The 18,046-nt window shown below is 32.1% G+C and overlaps 1 protein-coding gene across 2 annotated transcripts; it reads left to right on the forward strand.

Moving 5' to 3' along the window:
• Nucleotides 1-963: 963 nt before the first annotated feature.
• On the forward strand, nucleotides 964-13,735 carry LOC114400323. 2 transcript variants are annotated; one of them, XM_028362734.1, is made up of 23 exons: nucleotides 964-1,347; nucleotides 1,441-1,648; nucleotides 1,777-1,858; nucleotides 2,311-2,590; nucleotides 3,179-3,281; nucleotides 3,375-3,523; nucleotides 4,193-4,369; nucleotides 5,382-5,584; nucleotides 5,694-5,837; nucleotides 5,911-5,999; nucleotides 6,589-6,733; nucleotides 6,893-6,939; nucleotides 7,805-7,860; nucleotides 8,825-8,988; nucleotides 10,067-10,254; nucleotides 10,893-10,947; nucleotides 11,034-11,106; nucleotides 11,489-11,590; nucleotides 11,710-11,806; nucleotides 11,888-12,007; nucleotides 12,110-12,336; nucleotides 12,649-12,789; nucleotides 13,282-13,493. In XM_028362734.1, the coding sequence occupies exons 1-23, from the start codon at nucleotides 1,081-1,083 to the stop codon at nucleotides 13,462-13,464; spliced, it is 3,300 nt and encodes a 1,099-aa protein (XP_028218535.1). In that variant the 5' UTR covers nucleotides 964-1,080; the 3' UTR covers nucleotides 13,465-13,493. The 2 variants fall into 2 exon arrangements, with proteins under 2 accessions (XP_028218535.1, XP_028218534.1); XM_028362733.1 differs by having other exon boundaries at nucleotides 965-1,347; nucleotides 10,887-10,947; nucleotides 13,282-13,735.
• Nucleotides 13,736-18,046: the final 4,311 nt, after the last annotated feature.

The raw sequence follows: 18,046 nt of genomic DNA on the forward strand, positions 1-18,046 counted from the left end.
AATCATTCCAAAGGAGATTATTGCTTTTTACAAATTAAAAGTGTCATTAAAATTACAATTTTTCCTAAAAATTATTAATGCATCTAATTTAACTATAATGTTTTATAATAATTATTTTTTTTACTTGAACCTTTCATCAAGCATGAGAGGGTAAAATAATTATTTATAGTTTATAAAAGAGTATTCTTTTTTCTTTTAGACTCAATTTAATTTACCAGTTTGTCAAAAAAAAATTGTTGCAATCATTATAATTTTTTTCAAATTATAATAATTAGTCACAATCTACTTTTAACGTTTAGATATATTTTGTCACACTTCTTACCCTTTGGAGACTAGATTTTGTATTTTTATGAACCTATTTGTCAGTGAAGTAGGAAGACAAAAAGTTAAAAAATATTATAGGACAAATATTAGTTTATGGTGACAATTAGAGATGATTACATCGACAATAATTTCAATGACAAATTTTTTCCTTTGTGTCACGTAGGTTATTTTATTAACGCTGACGGATGGAAGTTAACGGTGAGATATATTTATAACACTTTTTACACTTTCGAAAACTAAATTTTGTATTTTCATCTTTTAAAAATACAACGAACTACACAAGGGACTGTTTACACTTTAAAATATTTCATTTTTATCTATATAAATTAACATAACATATTATTTGCTAATATTTGCCCACAAAAAGGTCTTTATAGTTAACTTCTTTTAATTCTTATTGTTTAAAGTTGGCTAATAATATCGTTATATTTAAATCCTTTCAAACATATGTAAAATTGAAATTGGTAATATAAGATCGAAAATTATGTAATGGTGTTAGATAGGTGAAAATCAAAAGGGTTATAAAATTGTAACCATGAAATCCGAATGAGAAATTTTAAATTATAGGAAATAGAAAAAAAAGGTTTTACAAGTATAAAGACAAAAAGCGTAACTAAACTAAAAATAAAAACCTGTCATCACATCACACAGTACGACGTCGTTCCAGTGAGTCCAGTAATCGCCGGAAACAAGAAACGAGAAACGAAGCCCTTTTCTATCGAGAGGAGAGTACGTTGAAGAGAAGGAGAAGGAAGAATGGAGGGAGAAGAAGAGTTGCTATGGAAATCTGAGCCTCAACGCGAATCCATAGTCTCTGTCTCGCTCGCACGTGCGATAACTTCTCTTCTCACTTCCCGCCCAAAGAAGCTTCACGACTCTATTCATCGTCTCTCCTCACATTCACGCTCGCACACTTCACTCGCTTCCCTCGAAGACTCTCTCTGGTTCTTCCTCAGCTTCGTAACCGATTCTAGAACCAACAACTCTTCCCTCGATGAAGTTCTTCTTCCCGTCATCGACAACGTATTCAATTTCTCCTTCCGCTTAATTTGTTTAATTTGAATTTTCTTCTCTTTTCGTAACGTTGTTGTGTGTTTCTTCATTTTTGATTGGCAGGCGTTGAAGTCGAAGCATGGTGACCAAGCGATGATTCTGCTGAGCTGGCTCTTCCAGGACGAGCTTCTTTTTCAGCCCGTTGCTGAGGCTCTTGCTAGCATTGTCTCCAGAAAGCACGTGCACGATCGCTACTTGTTGCTTGGTTGGTGTCTCCTTCTCCGGAATCTTGTTGAGTTCGAGAATTCAGCTCATCAGTCCATGTTTGGTGGTGAGTTTCCGATTTTCGCTCTCACTGTTTCACCTGTTTGTAGTGTATTCACGGAGAACAAGTTTAGAGAATAGGAAAGCTTTTGTTTCAATTTCAATTGGTGTGATTAATTAACTTGTGTTTGCTAGGAATAAGGGGGAGGTATGGCGATTTGTTGAAGATACTCTCCACCTGCCTTCCGGATTTGGCTGGCATTGTGAGTAAAGGAAGGTAATGTCATTTCTCATGAATATCTTTCGTTAATGTAAATGGTGGTTCATGTTGTTTAGTGGTTCATTTTACTTATGATATCCAATAGTGGTTCATTTATCAAGATATTTGCCTTTTATTTTCTTGTATATTATATTATGTAAGCACACATGTCTTGCATCATGTATTCAAGCATTCATCAGATACTTTCAGGAGATAATATTCTGTTGCCTAGAAGCATTTGACTGATTATTGATGTGTTCAATATTCAATAATAAACTCAATTGTACACAGATGTTCCTCTTCATAAATTTAGTGTTTCTTGTTGTAGTATGCTACCCATTTATTTTTCCAATAATGTCAACTCCATATCTCTCCCATTTGCCCTTTTTATGATAGCATCTTTATAATGTTCTTTTATTAATTCACTGATTATACCATCAATTTTCGTTATCTGATCACTGGCTCTTCAGCACTTTGCAAGATGGTTTTGAGTTGCCATCTCGCCTTGGAGTGTCTGCCGCTGATTGTTTTTTGTCCCTTTCGGGAGCATTAACGAAAGTGGCCGAGAGTAAGAAGTCAAAATTAAATACAAGAGCAAAAGATCAGGAAATTACTTTTGTACAGTCTCCTACTATTGACAAGAAAGTGAACTTGGAATCAAAATCTTTGTTGATGTCAAAGATTGAAAGGGACTATACTCTGTGGCATCATTTAGATGACATTATTTGTTTGGTGCAAAGACTCCTTTCTGTAAGTTATACACTCTTAATTCTTGTTTGAATCATCCATGTTTTAGACTACGTTTCATATATTCGTATTATGCAATTTATGATATCCAATAAGGAAAATCATATTGAATAAGCAAACATTAGAAAGTGATGGAGTTATTTAACTACACAGTATGAAGAAGACTTTAGAAGGTCAGCCGTGGGAACATTTTCTGTTATCTTGAATTTGATAAAAAAAAAGCCTGTTCTGATATTAGGTTCATGATTATTTACAAGCCTAGTTATTGCATCCTTGAGATCAAATGGATCTGCATTCTGAATAAATGGAATGAAAATAATTGAGCTCTTTTTTCACATTCCTTGTCAGAGGGGAAACTAATTTAAAACTACCTCAGATATTGTGATGGGTACTCATCTGCTTCTGCAGAAAGTATTATCAGCATCAAACTTGAAACTGAATTCTAAATGGCATACAAAATTACTAACATGAACATACATATGAAATAAGAATGTAAAAAACATGGTTCAAGCAATAACTTCTTCCTGTTGCTTTCTGTTGAACTTTGCACTGAACTTATTCAGTTGTTCAATATTCAACTCTATATTGCAGTGGAGCAAGAAAAGTCGTTTTTTACATGCCAAAGGCTTGGGGCAAGTTCTTAAATGGCTGGAGGAGATAAAGGATCACTATGGGTCCTTTCAACATGAAGCAGGTTCTGGAATCAATGCATTTTTATAGTCTACTTGATATTCAATTCTTTCACGTAGTAGCCTTCTATGGATCATAATTTTTCTTTTGTCTGCAGCATTGAAGACAGATTCTAATGTTCTCAAGACTGGGGATTTACTGCTCTCTTCTTGCTGGAAGCATTATAGCATGCTCCTACACCTGGAAGATAAGAAGTTCTCTCAGCATTACAAGGAACTGTTGAACCAGTATATGTCTGGCATTCAGGTTATATGCAATATAGAGAGTAGCTGTAATGATGTATTGAAGTAATTTGAGCAATCACCTTATGTCCCGATTGATATTGTATGGCAAGGTTTCTCTGTTTGATGTTGATGTTTGTCAAGGGAGATAAATTATTCTTGACTTGTTTATTTTGTCTGCAAATAGAAATATATGCTGACTGACTTCACTTTATATTATATAGATGTTTAGGCTTTAATTCATTTACTGCATATATCGAAGGGAATGTGTCTCTCAATAGTCTCTCGTGCAATTTTTGGCAGTCTTATTGTGAGTATGAGTGTTAGTGGCATACATTTCATTTAGCATTTTATGAAGTAGCAGTCTCATGTTACCTCTGTAAAATATATTGACCGATCATATACTGTTCTTAAGCTGGGAGTTTAAGGTGATGCTTAACAAGGTAATATTGTTCTTTTGATATCTCTGTTCTCCACCAAATTTGTGGTGTGTGTTTTCTTTAGTTTTGAGCATTTTATATGGTGAATTTGTAATTGTTACTGGCTAGAGCTACATTAGTTCAAGTGGATCAGAAATAGGTCACTAGGTGATAATAATATTTGATATGATGACATAATAACTCAATTCTTTGTGGCTTCATGCGATTCTGTGTGATGGAATTGTTTTGTTGCTGATATCCATGAAAAATTGCAGCATTATATGGACAACCACACTGGTGGTGGCTATACTGACAACAATGATGGTGGGTTGGAGACCAGAAAATTCTTTTTGAATTGTTTATGCTTACTGCTGGGACGTCTGGACAGCAAGAGATTTGAAAGCATGGTGTCAGAATTTGGGATGAATATTTCATGCATTCTAGTACCACAGGTACCTCTTCTTGAGGTCTTGGGGAATATATTGCAGATATATTCTTAAACAAAACCATTACATAACCATTTAGTCCTGCAAATGAATGTGTTATGTTTTTTCTCCCTAAAAATTTAGCATATACTTTCCCATGGATCAGGTTTAGCACTCAATTGTTATCATTAGAAACTTAGAATAAGGATACCATCTATACTATTTTTACTATAGTCCGTTCTTAGTTCTGAACTTGTATTACATGGTGTTGGCAGTGCCTTCAATGCATTAATAATAATGCCCTTAGCATTTGATAGAAAAATCAATGCTGTAATTTTGAGTAGTAACTGTCTGTAGAAACTGACATTTTGTCAAACCATTCCATAGTATAATTAACATTGTTGCTTTGCCTATGATGCACTGTCAAAGCAGAGTACTATTTCTTAATTTTACAAAGTCTAGAGTCTTGAACTACCTGACATTCGATAAATTTAAGTTCACATAGTTGATAGATAGATAAAGTAGTTTGAGATGGAAGACAAAGGGTATATTAGTAATTGAATTTATCCTGGTTGGAATGGAATGGGAATTTCTTTGAATTCTATAGTAGCTACCCAGCACACCTTTAAGACAACATAAGATTAAGTAGTGTACTGATCTTAATGCCAAAGAACTTGTTTTGTTTAAGTTTGCTATGCTGTAATTTGATCATTTGATGTTGAGGAAAAGAAAACAAAAGAAAATTATTTCATTGTCACATGGTGTCATGCAATTGTTCATACTTCCTGGGAGTCTGTCTAGGTTCAGCACCCTCTGGTTTCCTTGATGGATGATACAGACATTGCCATCTGCTATGTGCAATTGGGCTTTTATTCTGCATATTGATATAGAACTATATGAGTTGCTTGTTATGTAGCTATTTTTTAGTTATGATGCATTTAGAAGTCAGTTACTAATGAAACTGTGTTTAGTAGTTTGGGTATAGATTCTCTTATCAGAGTGACCACTTAGCTTTTACTTTTCCCTTTTTTTTCTGTAGCTTAATTGCACTGATGAAGATGTGATAGTTGGGGTAGTTTCAATATTCAAGGCTATCATTCTGAGGCCAGATTACTCACAAGAAGATGCACTTACTGACAATAGGCAGGCAAATAGTGTGATACCTTTTCTGCTTCACCTTCTAGATGAGCAGGATGGTACAGCTAAAGCTGTTGTTATGCTGATAGCAGAATACTGCTCAATGTAGTCATTTAATTCTTTCTCTTAGTCTTATGATACTAAGTAGGAGCACTTTTAAGTCTGAAATATTTTCCTTTTAAATTTAGAACTGATATGTGTGATGATCCTCCAGGAGCGAAGGTGATCAGTGCCTTATGGAAGTTCTAAAGCGCCTTGCTTCTGGAAACATTTCACAGAGAAGAAATGCTATGGATGTTATATCAGAAGTCTTGCATATATCATCAAAGTCACAAAATTTAATGCCTTCTTCTGCTTGGTATGATTGCTTATGTTGTTATACCGTATTTTTTAGTTGTTTGTATGTTTATTTGTTGAAATGTGTATTTTAGGCAAGATATGGCCAACAAATTGCTAGAGCGGCTTGGAGATGAAGAAACTAAGATTCGTGAGCAGGCATCCAAATTACTTCCAATGATAGGTTAGCATTAAAACTGAAATATAAGGTGTAATGTTTTTTTTTAATATTTCTTATAGGTTACATAAATTATCAAGTATTATTGGGTCTTGTATTGGCTGGAGCTTTAGGGATGATTGGTTCTTGACATGGTGTTGGACATTCGACCAAATGATTAAGCACCATCTTATTTGTTTTAAAATTTAATTTGAACCAAAAGATATTGGTGGGCACATGCTTTATTCACACCTCAAGTCTAAAGAGTTTTCATTTAAGGAGGTGACAAGGTGTGTTTAACATGTGTGATTAAAAACAATTTCCAAGCTTGCATCTAATAGCTTAAGCTTTTAGGTTGATTGCTTCTTTGCATTTTTCTTTTACTTCTCTCTCTTCCTTTATTTCCTCTTTCAAATGATTCATTCATTGTCATTATTTGTTGTGCTCCTCTCTTTTACTTTGACTTACATATATGTATTTAAGCAGTAATGTTTTCGCATGAATTCCGTACCACATTATGGTGATCCTGAAAATATATTGTAACAAAAATGTTTGGAATTGGACTAGCCTATGCAAATGCTTGTGACACATTTTCATTGCTGAATTACTTTTGCAGACCCTCCATTGTACTTGCCTGCACTGGTTGGTCTTGTCTACTCTCCAGATGAGAGCCAATCATCTGCTAGTGATGCCATCATTGGGGTCCTCAAACATCACAACCAGAGAATTGAAATAATATTCTTGCTTCTTGACTGTCTTAGGTATGTTTCCTTTTCTATGCTCCTCCTTCTACTGGGTTTTTAAGTTTGGAGCTGAACTTATAGAAACTGTTTCTAGAGCTGGAGTTTAAAAACTAAGAATATTTTGATACGTTTAGATATCACTGCTTGACTAAAACTTTGGCTTCCTTATCCTTCCAGCAACATGAGTAAAAGCCTAGACCTTACACAGTCTACTGGAGATAAAGGTATTATTTTTTTCCTACTTCCAACATCACAATTTGACAGACTATGCATTTCATTGCTTTGCTAATTCTATTTTCTATATCAACATTTATAGAAGGTAGGTTGAGCATTTATTGACACGTGTAATAGTAGGTTAGTTTTATACTGTTTAATAACTTCTCAAGGATGCATTTTCATGAAAATCTCCTGTTAGTTGGATGCCATTGATTTGTAGATCTTTTTTTTTTTTTTTGTAAAATTCCATACCAATTTCAAGCAGTTTTTTTATGGCTGTATCTTCTAAAGCTAAAGTTCATCAAGTTTTTGAACACAGTTTGTTGTGGAAAGTAATGCTTTCTTAGTTTCTCCCTTTGAAATAGTGCAAGATCATCCACTTGTTGCTATCCAGAAGTCATAGATATGAAAATCACATTCTGCATTTTAAATAATCGTGTAAGATTGCCAAATTTTTATTGGTGCTAACTGATTTTAACTGGCTCTTCGAATGTGGGTTTAGGCTTAACTCAATCCCAAAATCTAGCTCATAGGGTGAGGGTTGCCCTCACTTATATACTCTATCTTGACACTATCTCTAACCGATGTGGGATTTGAGTTTTTCTCAATACTGGCTTATATAAGGATGTATAAAACTGTACGAGTACATGTCACTTCAATGTGTTATATTTTCAAGATGCACACACACACACACTCAATACTGTTCACTTCAAATTGTGATAATTTCTTATTATTTTTCTTATTCACAACTGTGACTATAATATTGAGCAACTTGTAATATCAGTTTCTCAGTTATGCACTTCTGTTTTATATTCTTATTAGTTAAAAATACTGCATCCATTATGTTCTCATTTGTTTTTTATTTGATGTCAGGGTCAAAGTTGGATGCTGACCAAGTACTCAAACTGGTTCCAGTATGGTCTAAAAGTGTAAGATGATAGATTGAGCATGGTTGCATCCATTATGTGTATGGTTGTGGGATTTGGCTCACTTTAAAGTTCAGAATAAATGTATGGGGTTATAGCTGTTGATTGGAGAATCATCAATTGAGATTTTAACTACATAATTTGTTATACATGTGCATGTACTCTATCACAATTATGACCATTGACTTTCCAATCAACGTCTATAACTATTATGTACTTTACCCTTTAGAGTGCATGTCTCACATCATAACTTTATACTTCCCAATCAACAGTTATGGACATGATTCTTTTTTCTTTTTCTCTCCTTTGTTTTTTGTCAATGTGGAAATCTCATCAAGAAATAGATGACTGATATATTTTTTAAGTTGAAAAGTAAAATGGTCGAGTTGGTTAATTGAAATTGTAGACTTTTAAGACTTCATAATAGTGATAAATACTAACAGATTATTTCAACATTTTAAGCCTGCTAATTTGCTAAAGCAATGTTGTGTTACTAGATTCCTCTTTAATCTGTCTAAAACCCAAATAATCCCAAAAGTATGATCTGTTTGGTGTACACCTAAGAATGATTGTTTATCTCTGATCTGCCCCCCTTACATGAAAACCCTTTGTTCTCAAAGCATGGACAATGACATAGCACTAGCCTTCCTGACCTAGTTAAAGTTTAATTTGATTATGAAACTTGGGGAGGTTACAATGAAACTCTTAGCTGTTTGGTAGAAGTTGCCCTTGCCCATGTTAAGAACCAAATCATGCCGAAGCTTAAGCTCTTGGGTACAGGTCCAAAATGGTTTCTTTCTTTCTCTAACTAAACTCAGTTTTTGGAGTTGAGGTTTGACACTCTTTTTCTTGATTGATGACTGTTCACTACCTTTGATATATCTATTTCCCCTTGTTTACCTGTGGCTTGACCATGATACAGGAATTCATATTAGCAAAAGTATTTTAATTTGTTAATTCCAATCAGGTTCAAGACTGGAACTTATTAATTGGACCACTGGTTGACAAGATGTTTGGAGATCCATCAAATGCAACTATTGTCAAATTTTTGAGTTATATAAGTGAAAACCTGGCAAATGTTGCTGATCTTGTATTGCATCATGTTCTGCTACACGTTAAAGAACAGAAGAAGTGAGTATTTCTAGTACATTTTTTTAAAGATCAAATGCTGTCTTAAATCTTTTAAAATAAACAGTATAGCTGTTATATTTTCCTCTTATCTATAATTATGAGCTCAAAAGCTTTAACTGTAAAAACAAAGAGCTGTATGTTGGTGTCAAATATTATAAGAAATCTAGATTTGAAAAGCCAATGGATGATAAAGAAACCTGATGCACTCCACATTGATTGAGGTCAAAGAAGATATTCAAATTGTGCTGTACTTTATAGAGCTGATGGGCATGGGGGCTTACATAATTCTTTGATGTGGCTTGGTTGGTTGGTGTTATAGAATAATAGAACTCTTGAGACCTAAGTGATCTCTAAAAAATTTATGATCTTATTAGCAAAGCTGTGAATGTATGAAAAGCAAAATGAAAATTTGTGCTGTTATTGTATGCTCTTTTCATTCTTATCAGAATAGTCTGTCTGTCATTGGTAAATTAGGATGCATTTGTAAAGTTTTTTTTTTTTAAAGTCAAATGAGATATACTACCTATGTCCCTATATATAAGACTCTTTTCACTTTATTGATTGTCCCTTTTTATAAGACCCTCTTTTAAAAGTTTGGTGCATTAATTATTTTTATCCTATAATACACTTAAATAATTACAGTATTCTCTCTCCAAACATTAATTATTCCTTGGTGGGAAGCAATTTAAGTGGTAAGAGAAATGAAGGGTAATTTTGGAAGAGCACTATAAATAATTGACAAATTTAATGTGATTAACTAAATTAACCACTTTTCTTAAAGGGTTTGAATTAGTTGAAAGGGTCTTATATATAAGGATGGAGGTAGTATTAATCTCACTCATAATCATAGAGTGTGTTCGTTTGGATTATTGCAATACTAAAATCTTTTTGTCCATATATTCTGTCATCAGTGAGTGTGTCTATATGTCTCAAAAGTGGGAGAAATTCATGTGTTGATTAAATCAAAAATTGATGAGTAAACACTAAATGTAAAGTAATTGTGTGAGCAAAGGCTTGCATAATTATTTAATTTGTTGGTGGTAGTTTCTTTCCTGATACATTCTCTATTCTGTTGCAGGATTGATGAAAGTTTCTTATCAAGATGGGAGCAAAGAACCTACACCTGTGATGAGTTTGAAGAAATGCAGCAGTCTCTGTTTGAGCATTTATGCCCTTTGCTCATAATTAAGATTCTTCCCCTGAAAACTTTCAATGACCTCAATTCATCAATTATGTATGGACATCTCAGTCAAAATATAATCCAGGGTATATATTCCTGTCTTGTGTATCTGCCTGTCTGATGGTCTTTTAAACCTTTGCTTTGAGTTCATTATTTTTGTTTTTGTTAATAGTTATACTGTCAGTTTTACCTGGTATTAAAGTCTGTTTATCCAATCTTCTGATGTGTGAATTAAAAGCTCGTGGAATCAGGGCTTTGTCCCTGTTTCTATATGCTCATGAATTTGGCACGGCCCAAATTTGGTTGCTAGCCCACTGAATTGAAATTTTGTAAAAGTTGGATAGAAAGGTACCAACTATGTGATTCTTTTTTATAAAGCTCGTGGACTATGCTTTTACATTTTATGGATATTCTGCTAAATTGTTTAAATAAATATATCCCCTACTGGACCTACACTTGGTAGACTTGTAGTTTAAAGAAAGATGATTGAACAGAGACAGCACAGCCACATTGAAATTTTTAAGTTCTCTCTTTCTTAGTTATATGAAGTCATGACTGTGGACTTCAATCCTATATATAATCTCAGGTTCTTGAGTATTGTGCATAGACTACTGCATGTCTCTATCAGTCTAGAAATTACGTCCTTTTTCATTTAATTATTATATTTTTCTTCTGAAGTTATTACAAGCTATGCATATATTTTTTCATTGCGAGGTAGATGCAGGAAGCAGGGACACTGATATTGATTATGATTGTATCGCTGCTTTCCTTCTAAACAGGTTCACCCTTAAAGAACATAGCCTTTGTCTCCTTCTACTAAACATTACAGGAACCTGATGCATGTCATGGTATTCATTATTTTCAGGGCCTTTTGTGAGTTTGAATTTGAAGAAGTTCGGAAGCTTTCTGCTGAGCTGTGTGGACGCATTCATCCACAAGTAATTTTTTCTTTTATGAATTTTCTGGAAAGACATCCACAAGCACAACCTTGGTTTTATTTACATTTCAGTTTGAGAGATTTTTTGACATTGTTTTGTATACAACATTACAACATGATTGAAAACTTTTAGATGCAATTACTCAATCCTTGTATGAATTTTTGTTTTGATGGAGTTCTTAATTCTGTCAGTTTTCGATAATTGGTTATAATTATTATTACATCGTAAAATGTATAAATCCTTATATTAAACTTGTTTCTCTTTATGGCAGACATCCAATCTGAATCTGGCACCACAGTTAACCTTATTAGTTGTTACCTATTATTGGGAGTTTATTTATAGCACTATTACTTTAACCTTTCTACGCTTTCTGATTCTTTAGGTTCTACTCCCATTTGTTTGCTCCCTGTTAGAGAGGGCTGTTGATTCTAAGAATGTACTGAAGATAAAGGCCTGTTTATTTTCAATCTGCACATCTCTTATGGTAAATGTTTTTCTCCATCATTATTTAAATTGTGTGCTGCTTTTTAGAAGTCTGTTTCAGTTTCTGGCATTATCTGTTTCAATTTGGCTTCCAGTAAGGTGGGTTTTTTGGATTTATAGGTCAGAGGCTGGGAGTCACTTTCTCATCCTTCAATGTATTCGATTAGAAAGATGATTGAAACAGTACTGTTATGGCCTTGTCTGAACGCTGATTCAGGTCCATAAGTATTTAGTTTCTATGTTTCTTTCAGTTTAATTTAAACCAAAACTAATTGTGATGGACATTACTTTTTCTCAGTTTCTAAAGCACAACATGGGTGCATTGATTGTCTAGCATTGATGATATGTGCTGAGCTACAAGCTAAGGAATCAATAAACAATTCCATTCCAGACACAGTAAGGGCTCTTGGGAAGAAAGGTATTATTGATGTGTGTTTTCCTGAATATAAGCATGAATGCATGATACTACTGGGTAGTTGAATGTGGCTTCATCTCAAATCTGTTGAGTCTGCTGCTGCAGGGAATTCCGTTGTCACCTATGTGATCAATCAGTTCTTTAATAACAAGAATGAACAAACTTCAACTCCAGAGTTTGGGGATGAAAACTCAGAATTTGTTGCTGCTGTTTCTCTTTCTTTTTGTCTGTGTATGGGTAATGTTCTCATTAGCACTTGCCAGAAGATATCAGAATCTTGCAAGAAGCCCTTTGCAGCACAAGTTATTCCTTTTCTCCTTCATTCTCTTGAGGTACCAGCACATATTTAGATCTAGATTGCCTGATAGCATGAGTTTAATAGAGTTTTAGTTCTTGAAACTTCAATGTTGCTTGGTTATTGTTGAAAATCAGAATATGATATTCTGATTTATTAATAATAGCGGTTTATAGGCACATAATCTTCGATTTAGAGGAAACAAAACATCCTCTATTTATGTATAATTAATGTAACCAAACCTATATAAACCCGCATCCGCTGGGTATTCAAACACAGTTTTCAGTCAATTATCCCTTTGTTTTCTCCTATTTCAACAGTTATGAAACTAACTATATTTGGTCAACAGTTTGAAACGAAGTCAGAGATTAGAGCAGCATGCACCCAGGTCCTATTTTCTGCCGTCTATCATCTAAGATCTGCAGTTCTTCCTTATGCATCTGACCTTCTCAGAATGGCACTAAAAGCCCTGAGGAAGGAGTCAGACAAGGTAAATTACCTTTGCTCCTCTACATTAATAATACCATATATGTAAAGTTATCAGAATAAACAATTTTGCACAAGTCTCTTATGTATGTTACTTGCTAGATCTTGGGGTCCTTGTATTGAACATATTGGTGGTGACTGTCTGTCTGTCTGTCTGGATTGTGGCATGAAACTAATTACCAGGTCATTTAATAAGATTTTCACTGACCTTGTGCAATAACGTTTATCTGAACATTTAATAAGTTTCTGTTATTCTATTCCTATATATGTAGTGACTTCGTGGAAAATATGGAGAATATTTCTTTAAATTAAAAAGAAGGTAACCAATAGAATTAAGGCAATCCAAATGTTGGGAGAAAGGTTATGGATGACAGCTTGGTAAAAAGTGGACAAATATATAAGCTGATATGGCTTTCTTCTGAGTGGAGCCATATTATTTTCTCTTGACGTGTGAGAAAATGTCGTACAATGTTGATGCATTTTTAATGTTCAACAGGAAAGGATGGCAGGTGCAAAGCTAATAGCATCACTTATGGCCAGTGAAGATATGATTTTGGAAAACATATCAGTTGGACTATTACAAGCAAGGTCTGTACTCTCAACCATATCTTCGTCAGATCCTTCACCTGAGTTACAACAGCTATGCTGCAAGTTGCTAGCATGCATATCTTCTCCGTGAGTTGCAACAAACTTTTTTTCAAGTTTATTACAAAAGATCTCATTTAGTTGTGGTATCACTCTTCTCCCCTTTTTTTATTTATTTGTTCAGTGTACATAGTTCACTTTTGTATGTGCAGATAAAATATTTTTGAGATAGGTTTCATTGCATACTTGAATAGTCATAGGAAGTATGCATTCCCATGATCATGTTGTATACAATAGCTGTTAATATCAGTTTAATGTCAAATTCAGGGATATGTACACATCCATATTTTTATTTTTTTGGTACAGACTATATTATTTCTTTTATATCGTGTATTACTGTCCTGTTGCTCCTTTTTGAAAATGAAACATTTAAGATGAAATGAAAAGCTACATCGCAGCATTATGCAAGAGTTCAACTTGCCAATAGTTTTCTTATGGAAAAACAAGGTTTTATGAAGAGTGTGGTATGGAAGAAAAAGACAAGAAATTGTCACACTATTTTTCTGAGGATTGATGGGGTATATTTAGTGAGAAAGACATTTTATATGAGAATGTAAGAAATAAATTTTGGCAATATAATTATATGGATGATGAAGATTAAAAGCTTTTCAAAGTCACACGATCATTAAAAAATAAAAGTCTCATGACTTTAAAAATTCACATGAATAGAGCGTATTTTAATCTTAATCATGCATGATAAGATTTAATGGTTAATATATATTATATCCTCTTTAATATAAAAATGTCTTCATTTACGAATAAAAAACCATTTATGATTTATCAGAAAACAATTGCTTTGCCTATGTATCCAAAATGACGTGATATTATTTTATTAGCAATATAGATTCCATCATCTTCATTAACGAAATAATTGATTCATCATAATCCAAATCCAACATTATTCCTCGCTCTCTCACTCTCACCAAAATCCAAAACAAGAAAAATAATAATGCTGCAACTGGCGTTCGCTGTGGCCTTCTCTGCTTTGCCTCTCACTTTGTATATTCCTCCCATACGCAGTTTCAACCTCTTCGTCCACACCCTCCAGATCTTTCTGCAAGATTTCTCTCTCTTCTCCTTTCGCCCTTTTCTTCGCATCAGACTCGCCATCTCTCGCATCTTCAACTCCATCATCCACGTAACCTGGTAGATCACATCCTCTCTCTCTCTGTTCTTTTTTCTCTCTCTTTGATTGGATCCAAAAAGAATTTGAAACTTTAGGGGTTTGCTGTGTAACAATTTGTTGCTGCCATGACGTGATTGATTGATGAATAAAGAATAAAAATCATTAACTTGTTAGATATTCTCCCTTATTGGCTTGGTTAATATTGTGTTTTTGAATTGCATCGCTGAATAATTTGGGTTTTTGATTGTTGTGGTTTGAGCCAACTGCAATTTCGCTCCATAGGATTTACTGAGACGAGCTCCAATCAAATTTTCGATTGTCGTAAGCGAAAAGACATGCTGACAAGGAAAATTGCAGTATTGATTAAAAAAATACAGTTAAATTCATAAGAAATCATCTCGTTGTGATGAATTGTGAGTAATTACTGTAAACGTTATAAAATTTTATCATAAACACATAATAATTTGCAATTATATGATATAGTGAAACCACCAACTACGGAATTGTGTTAAATATATTATAAGAGAATTTTATTATTTATAATAATTCTACTGAAGTAAGATGATCTTCTGTAAAAATGTGTTCTATATAAAAAAAATTGATATTGTAAAAATCTTTTATACGTTTCCATGCATAAACTATGTATATCCGAATGCCAATGCTTATCTAATTCTTTGGTATCGAAGAAAAGTTATATCACGAGGAGTACAACTTATGCAACACTTTTTTCTAACTATCTTATCCCTTATTTATGTTCTTCTCTTTATCTTTGTATTGTATACATTTTTAAATGAAAATATTATATAAATATAATTTCTGTTTGAAGAATTAAATGCATTTTAGATTTTAGTTTTTACATTGATGACTTCCATTTCAGCTAGGATTACAATGGGTTAGTTGGGAGAATATCTGTGTTTTTCTCCTGTGGGGTTTCCTTTGACTATTTGGTTTTGATGTGTGGTTGGTCTTTTCTACATGACTTTTCTCCTGTTGGACGGTGGCTGGTGCATGTGTGGCACGTCGAGGGCCAATGGCTTTTAAGTTTTTGGGTTAGTTGCAGCATTGTATCAAAACCAAGTTTGGTCGTAAGATCACACACGTTAAATTAAAACTGAAAAATGTAACTTGCATGTTAATCTCATTATTAATCTTAAGTTTTATTATAACTTTTGTTTTTGAGATAGGAACTTTGATAAAAAAAAATCATTTTAATTTAACTAATTTAAACTAAAATTAATTCTGTAAATTTTAAATTATCTAAAACCATTTTTTTTCTGCAATCTGATCGAACTTAAACAGTATACCAACAAGTTATTGCTGTGGATAAAATTTAACTTGAATTCCTTAAGGTACCTAAATTAAATCTTGTTGAAATAAAAAAAAAAATGATTGGAGCAATAAGAGTGGTTAGTTAGATTCTTTTCCCACTAAAAGCAGGAAAAAAAAAACTCAAAACAGTTTCATAAATTCTAAACCATGAATGGCTGTTAGTTGAAATTACTAATTTATCTATTTAAGAATATTGGAATTGTGAAAAATTATAATATAATAATTTTAGTTTTTAGATCTTTGACTTTGTGAATGTGATACTTGTTTATTATATTTTAATTTGTAAATCATATTTAACATAATATGTTAGTCTATATGATGATATTAATAATAATACAATTTCTTCATGTATTTTTTTAAAAATTATTTAATTACATGTAACAATTATAAATAATATATTTAATATTTTATTTAATAAAAATGTTAGCTTATAAAAATATTAAATTTTAAAAATAATATATAAATTTAAATGTTTTGACCCTTCAATCCAATCCAATTCAAATCATTTGTAAACTAATTGATTTGAGCTAGATTTAAATTTTTTTTTCTTAAAAAATTAATTAAAGTAATTTTTTGAAAATTAATTGAGTTGAATCATGCATTTACTAAAATCCAATTCAAACAATCCAATCCAATCCAAATGGTTTGTAAACTAATTGATTTGAGCTAGATTTAATTTTTTTTCTTAAAAAATTAATTAAAGTAATTTGTTGAAAATTAATTGAGTTGAATCATGCATTTACTAAAATCCAATTCAAACATGTTAGTTGAGTCGTACACCGGTTTGTTGTTACTTACCACTATTTCAACAAACTGACGGAAACCAACCAATTGCGTAGCAAATGTAAGTAGTATGTTGTTACGATAATGATTTTTCTGTGTGTGTGTGTGTGTGTGTGAATATTAGGATAATGAAGCTGACTTTTCTAAGATTAATTAATTTACTTTCTCATCAAGAAATTATTTGTTTGATCTTTAGCCACCTTAAATCATATCCTAATTATGCTGAGAAGTAGGGTCCTAGTGTCCTAGTGTCATTATTGACTCATTAATACAAAATTTGGTGATGAGAAGTAGGGTCACAGGGAAGATGTGGCAGATGGGACATCTTCGCAAAGCCAAACATTAAGATATTCTTATTTTAATTAGAAGTAAACAAAAGTAATACCTATTTTAATGTTGCTGATGCAGTGACATTGTTGCTGATGACAACGGATTGCAGGTTGCCATATTCCCCACTCTTCGCCCTCGTCCTTCTATGATTATTACAATTCTTACGGGTGGGAGTTATTAATGATTTAACATAACATAAAATAAAAAGAAAATATGTATGGAGTATCATAAAATTTTAAAAATATTAATTGTATTCTTATAATTTTTTATTAATTTAGTTTATATACAAATAAAACATTTTTTTAATGTCTTAAGTGATAATTTCCTTAGACAGTCTTCTAAGGTGACTAATAACTTATGAAGATTACTTATGTTTTATTTTTATATGAATCAAATTAATAAAAAAAATTATAAAAATAAAATTAATATTTTTCAAATGATTTAATTATTCATTTAATTCTTATAGTTTTTACACTTATTTCTTTTAATCATTTAAGTGAATTTTTTAATTTCTGAAGTCTATCTTTTAATTCTTAAAAGGTCTTTGTCGTTAAAATTCATTAACTAATAAAATTAAAAAAAATAACTATAAAAACCTTTTAAAAATTAAAATATAAATTTTAAAAACTAAAAAATTCACTTATTAAACTTCAAAAACTACAACATTCACTTATTAACTACAAAGATTAAAATGGATAAATTTAAAAATTATAGAGACTAAGTGAGTAATTAAATCTTTTCAAATTTTACAAGAATCTCAAACATATTTTACTCATAAAAAATACAAAAAAACCAACATTATATATAATAATTTTGTTTAAGAATTTACATTTTTTTACAAAATGAAAATAATATAACTAGTTTAATTATGCTGTTGGAATAATGTATTTATATAAAAAATTATTATATAAATAAAATATGTTTTTAAGAATTTTTATTAGAATTTAATTTAAATGTATTGTAAAAGATTTTTATATTGTCCTATAATAATAGATTAACATCTACAATAAGATGATTGGGCTTTATAATAACAGTACTTTAAAAATCA

Source organism: Glycine soja, chromosome 19 (assembly GCF_004193775.1).
Source record: "Glycine soja cultivar W05 chromosome 19, ASM419377v2, whole genome shotgun sequence".
Classification (NCBI taxonomy): domain Eukaryota; kingdom Viridiplantae; phylum Streptophyta; class Magnoliopsida; order Fabales; family Fabaceae; genus Glycine; species Glycine soja.

Coding starts and splice junctions, on each gene's coding strand:
- LOC114400323 (XM_028362733.1), top strand. CDS start 1,081: ATGGAGGGAGAAGAAGAGTTGCTATGGAAATCTGAGCCTCAACGCGAA. Junction 3,524..4,192: donor AGTATATGTCTGGCATTCAG/GTTATATGCAAT, acceptor GAAAAATTGCAG/CATTATATGGACAACCACAC. Junction 8,989..10,066: donor CACGTTAAAGAACAGAAGAA/GTGAGTATTTCT, acceptor ATTCTGTTGCAG/GATTGATGAAAGTTTCTTAT.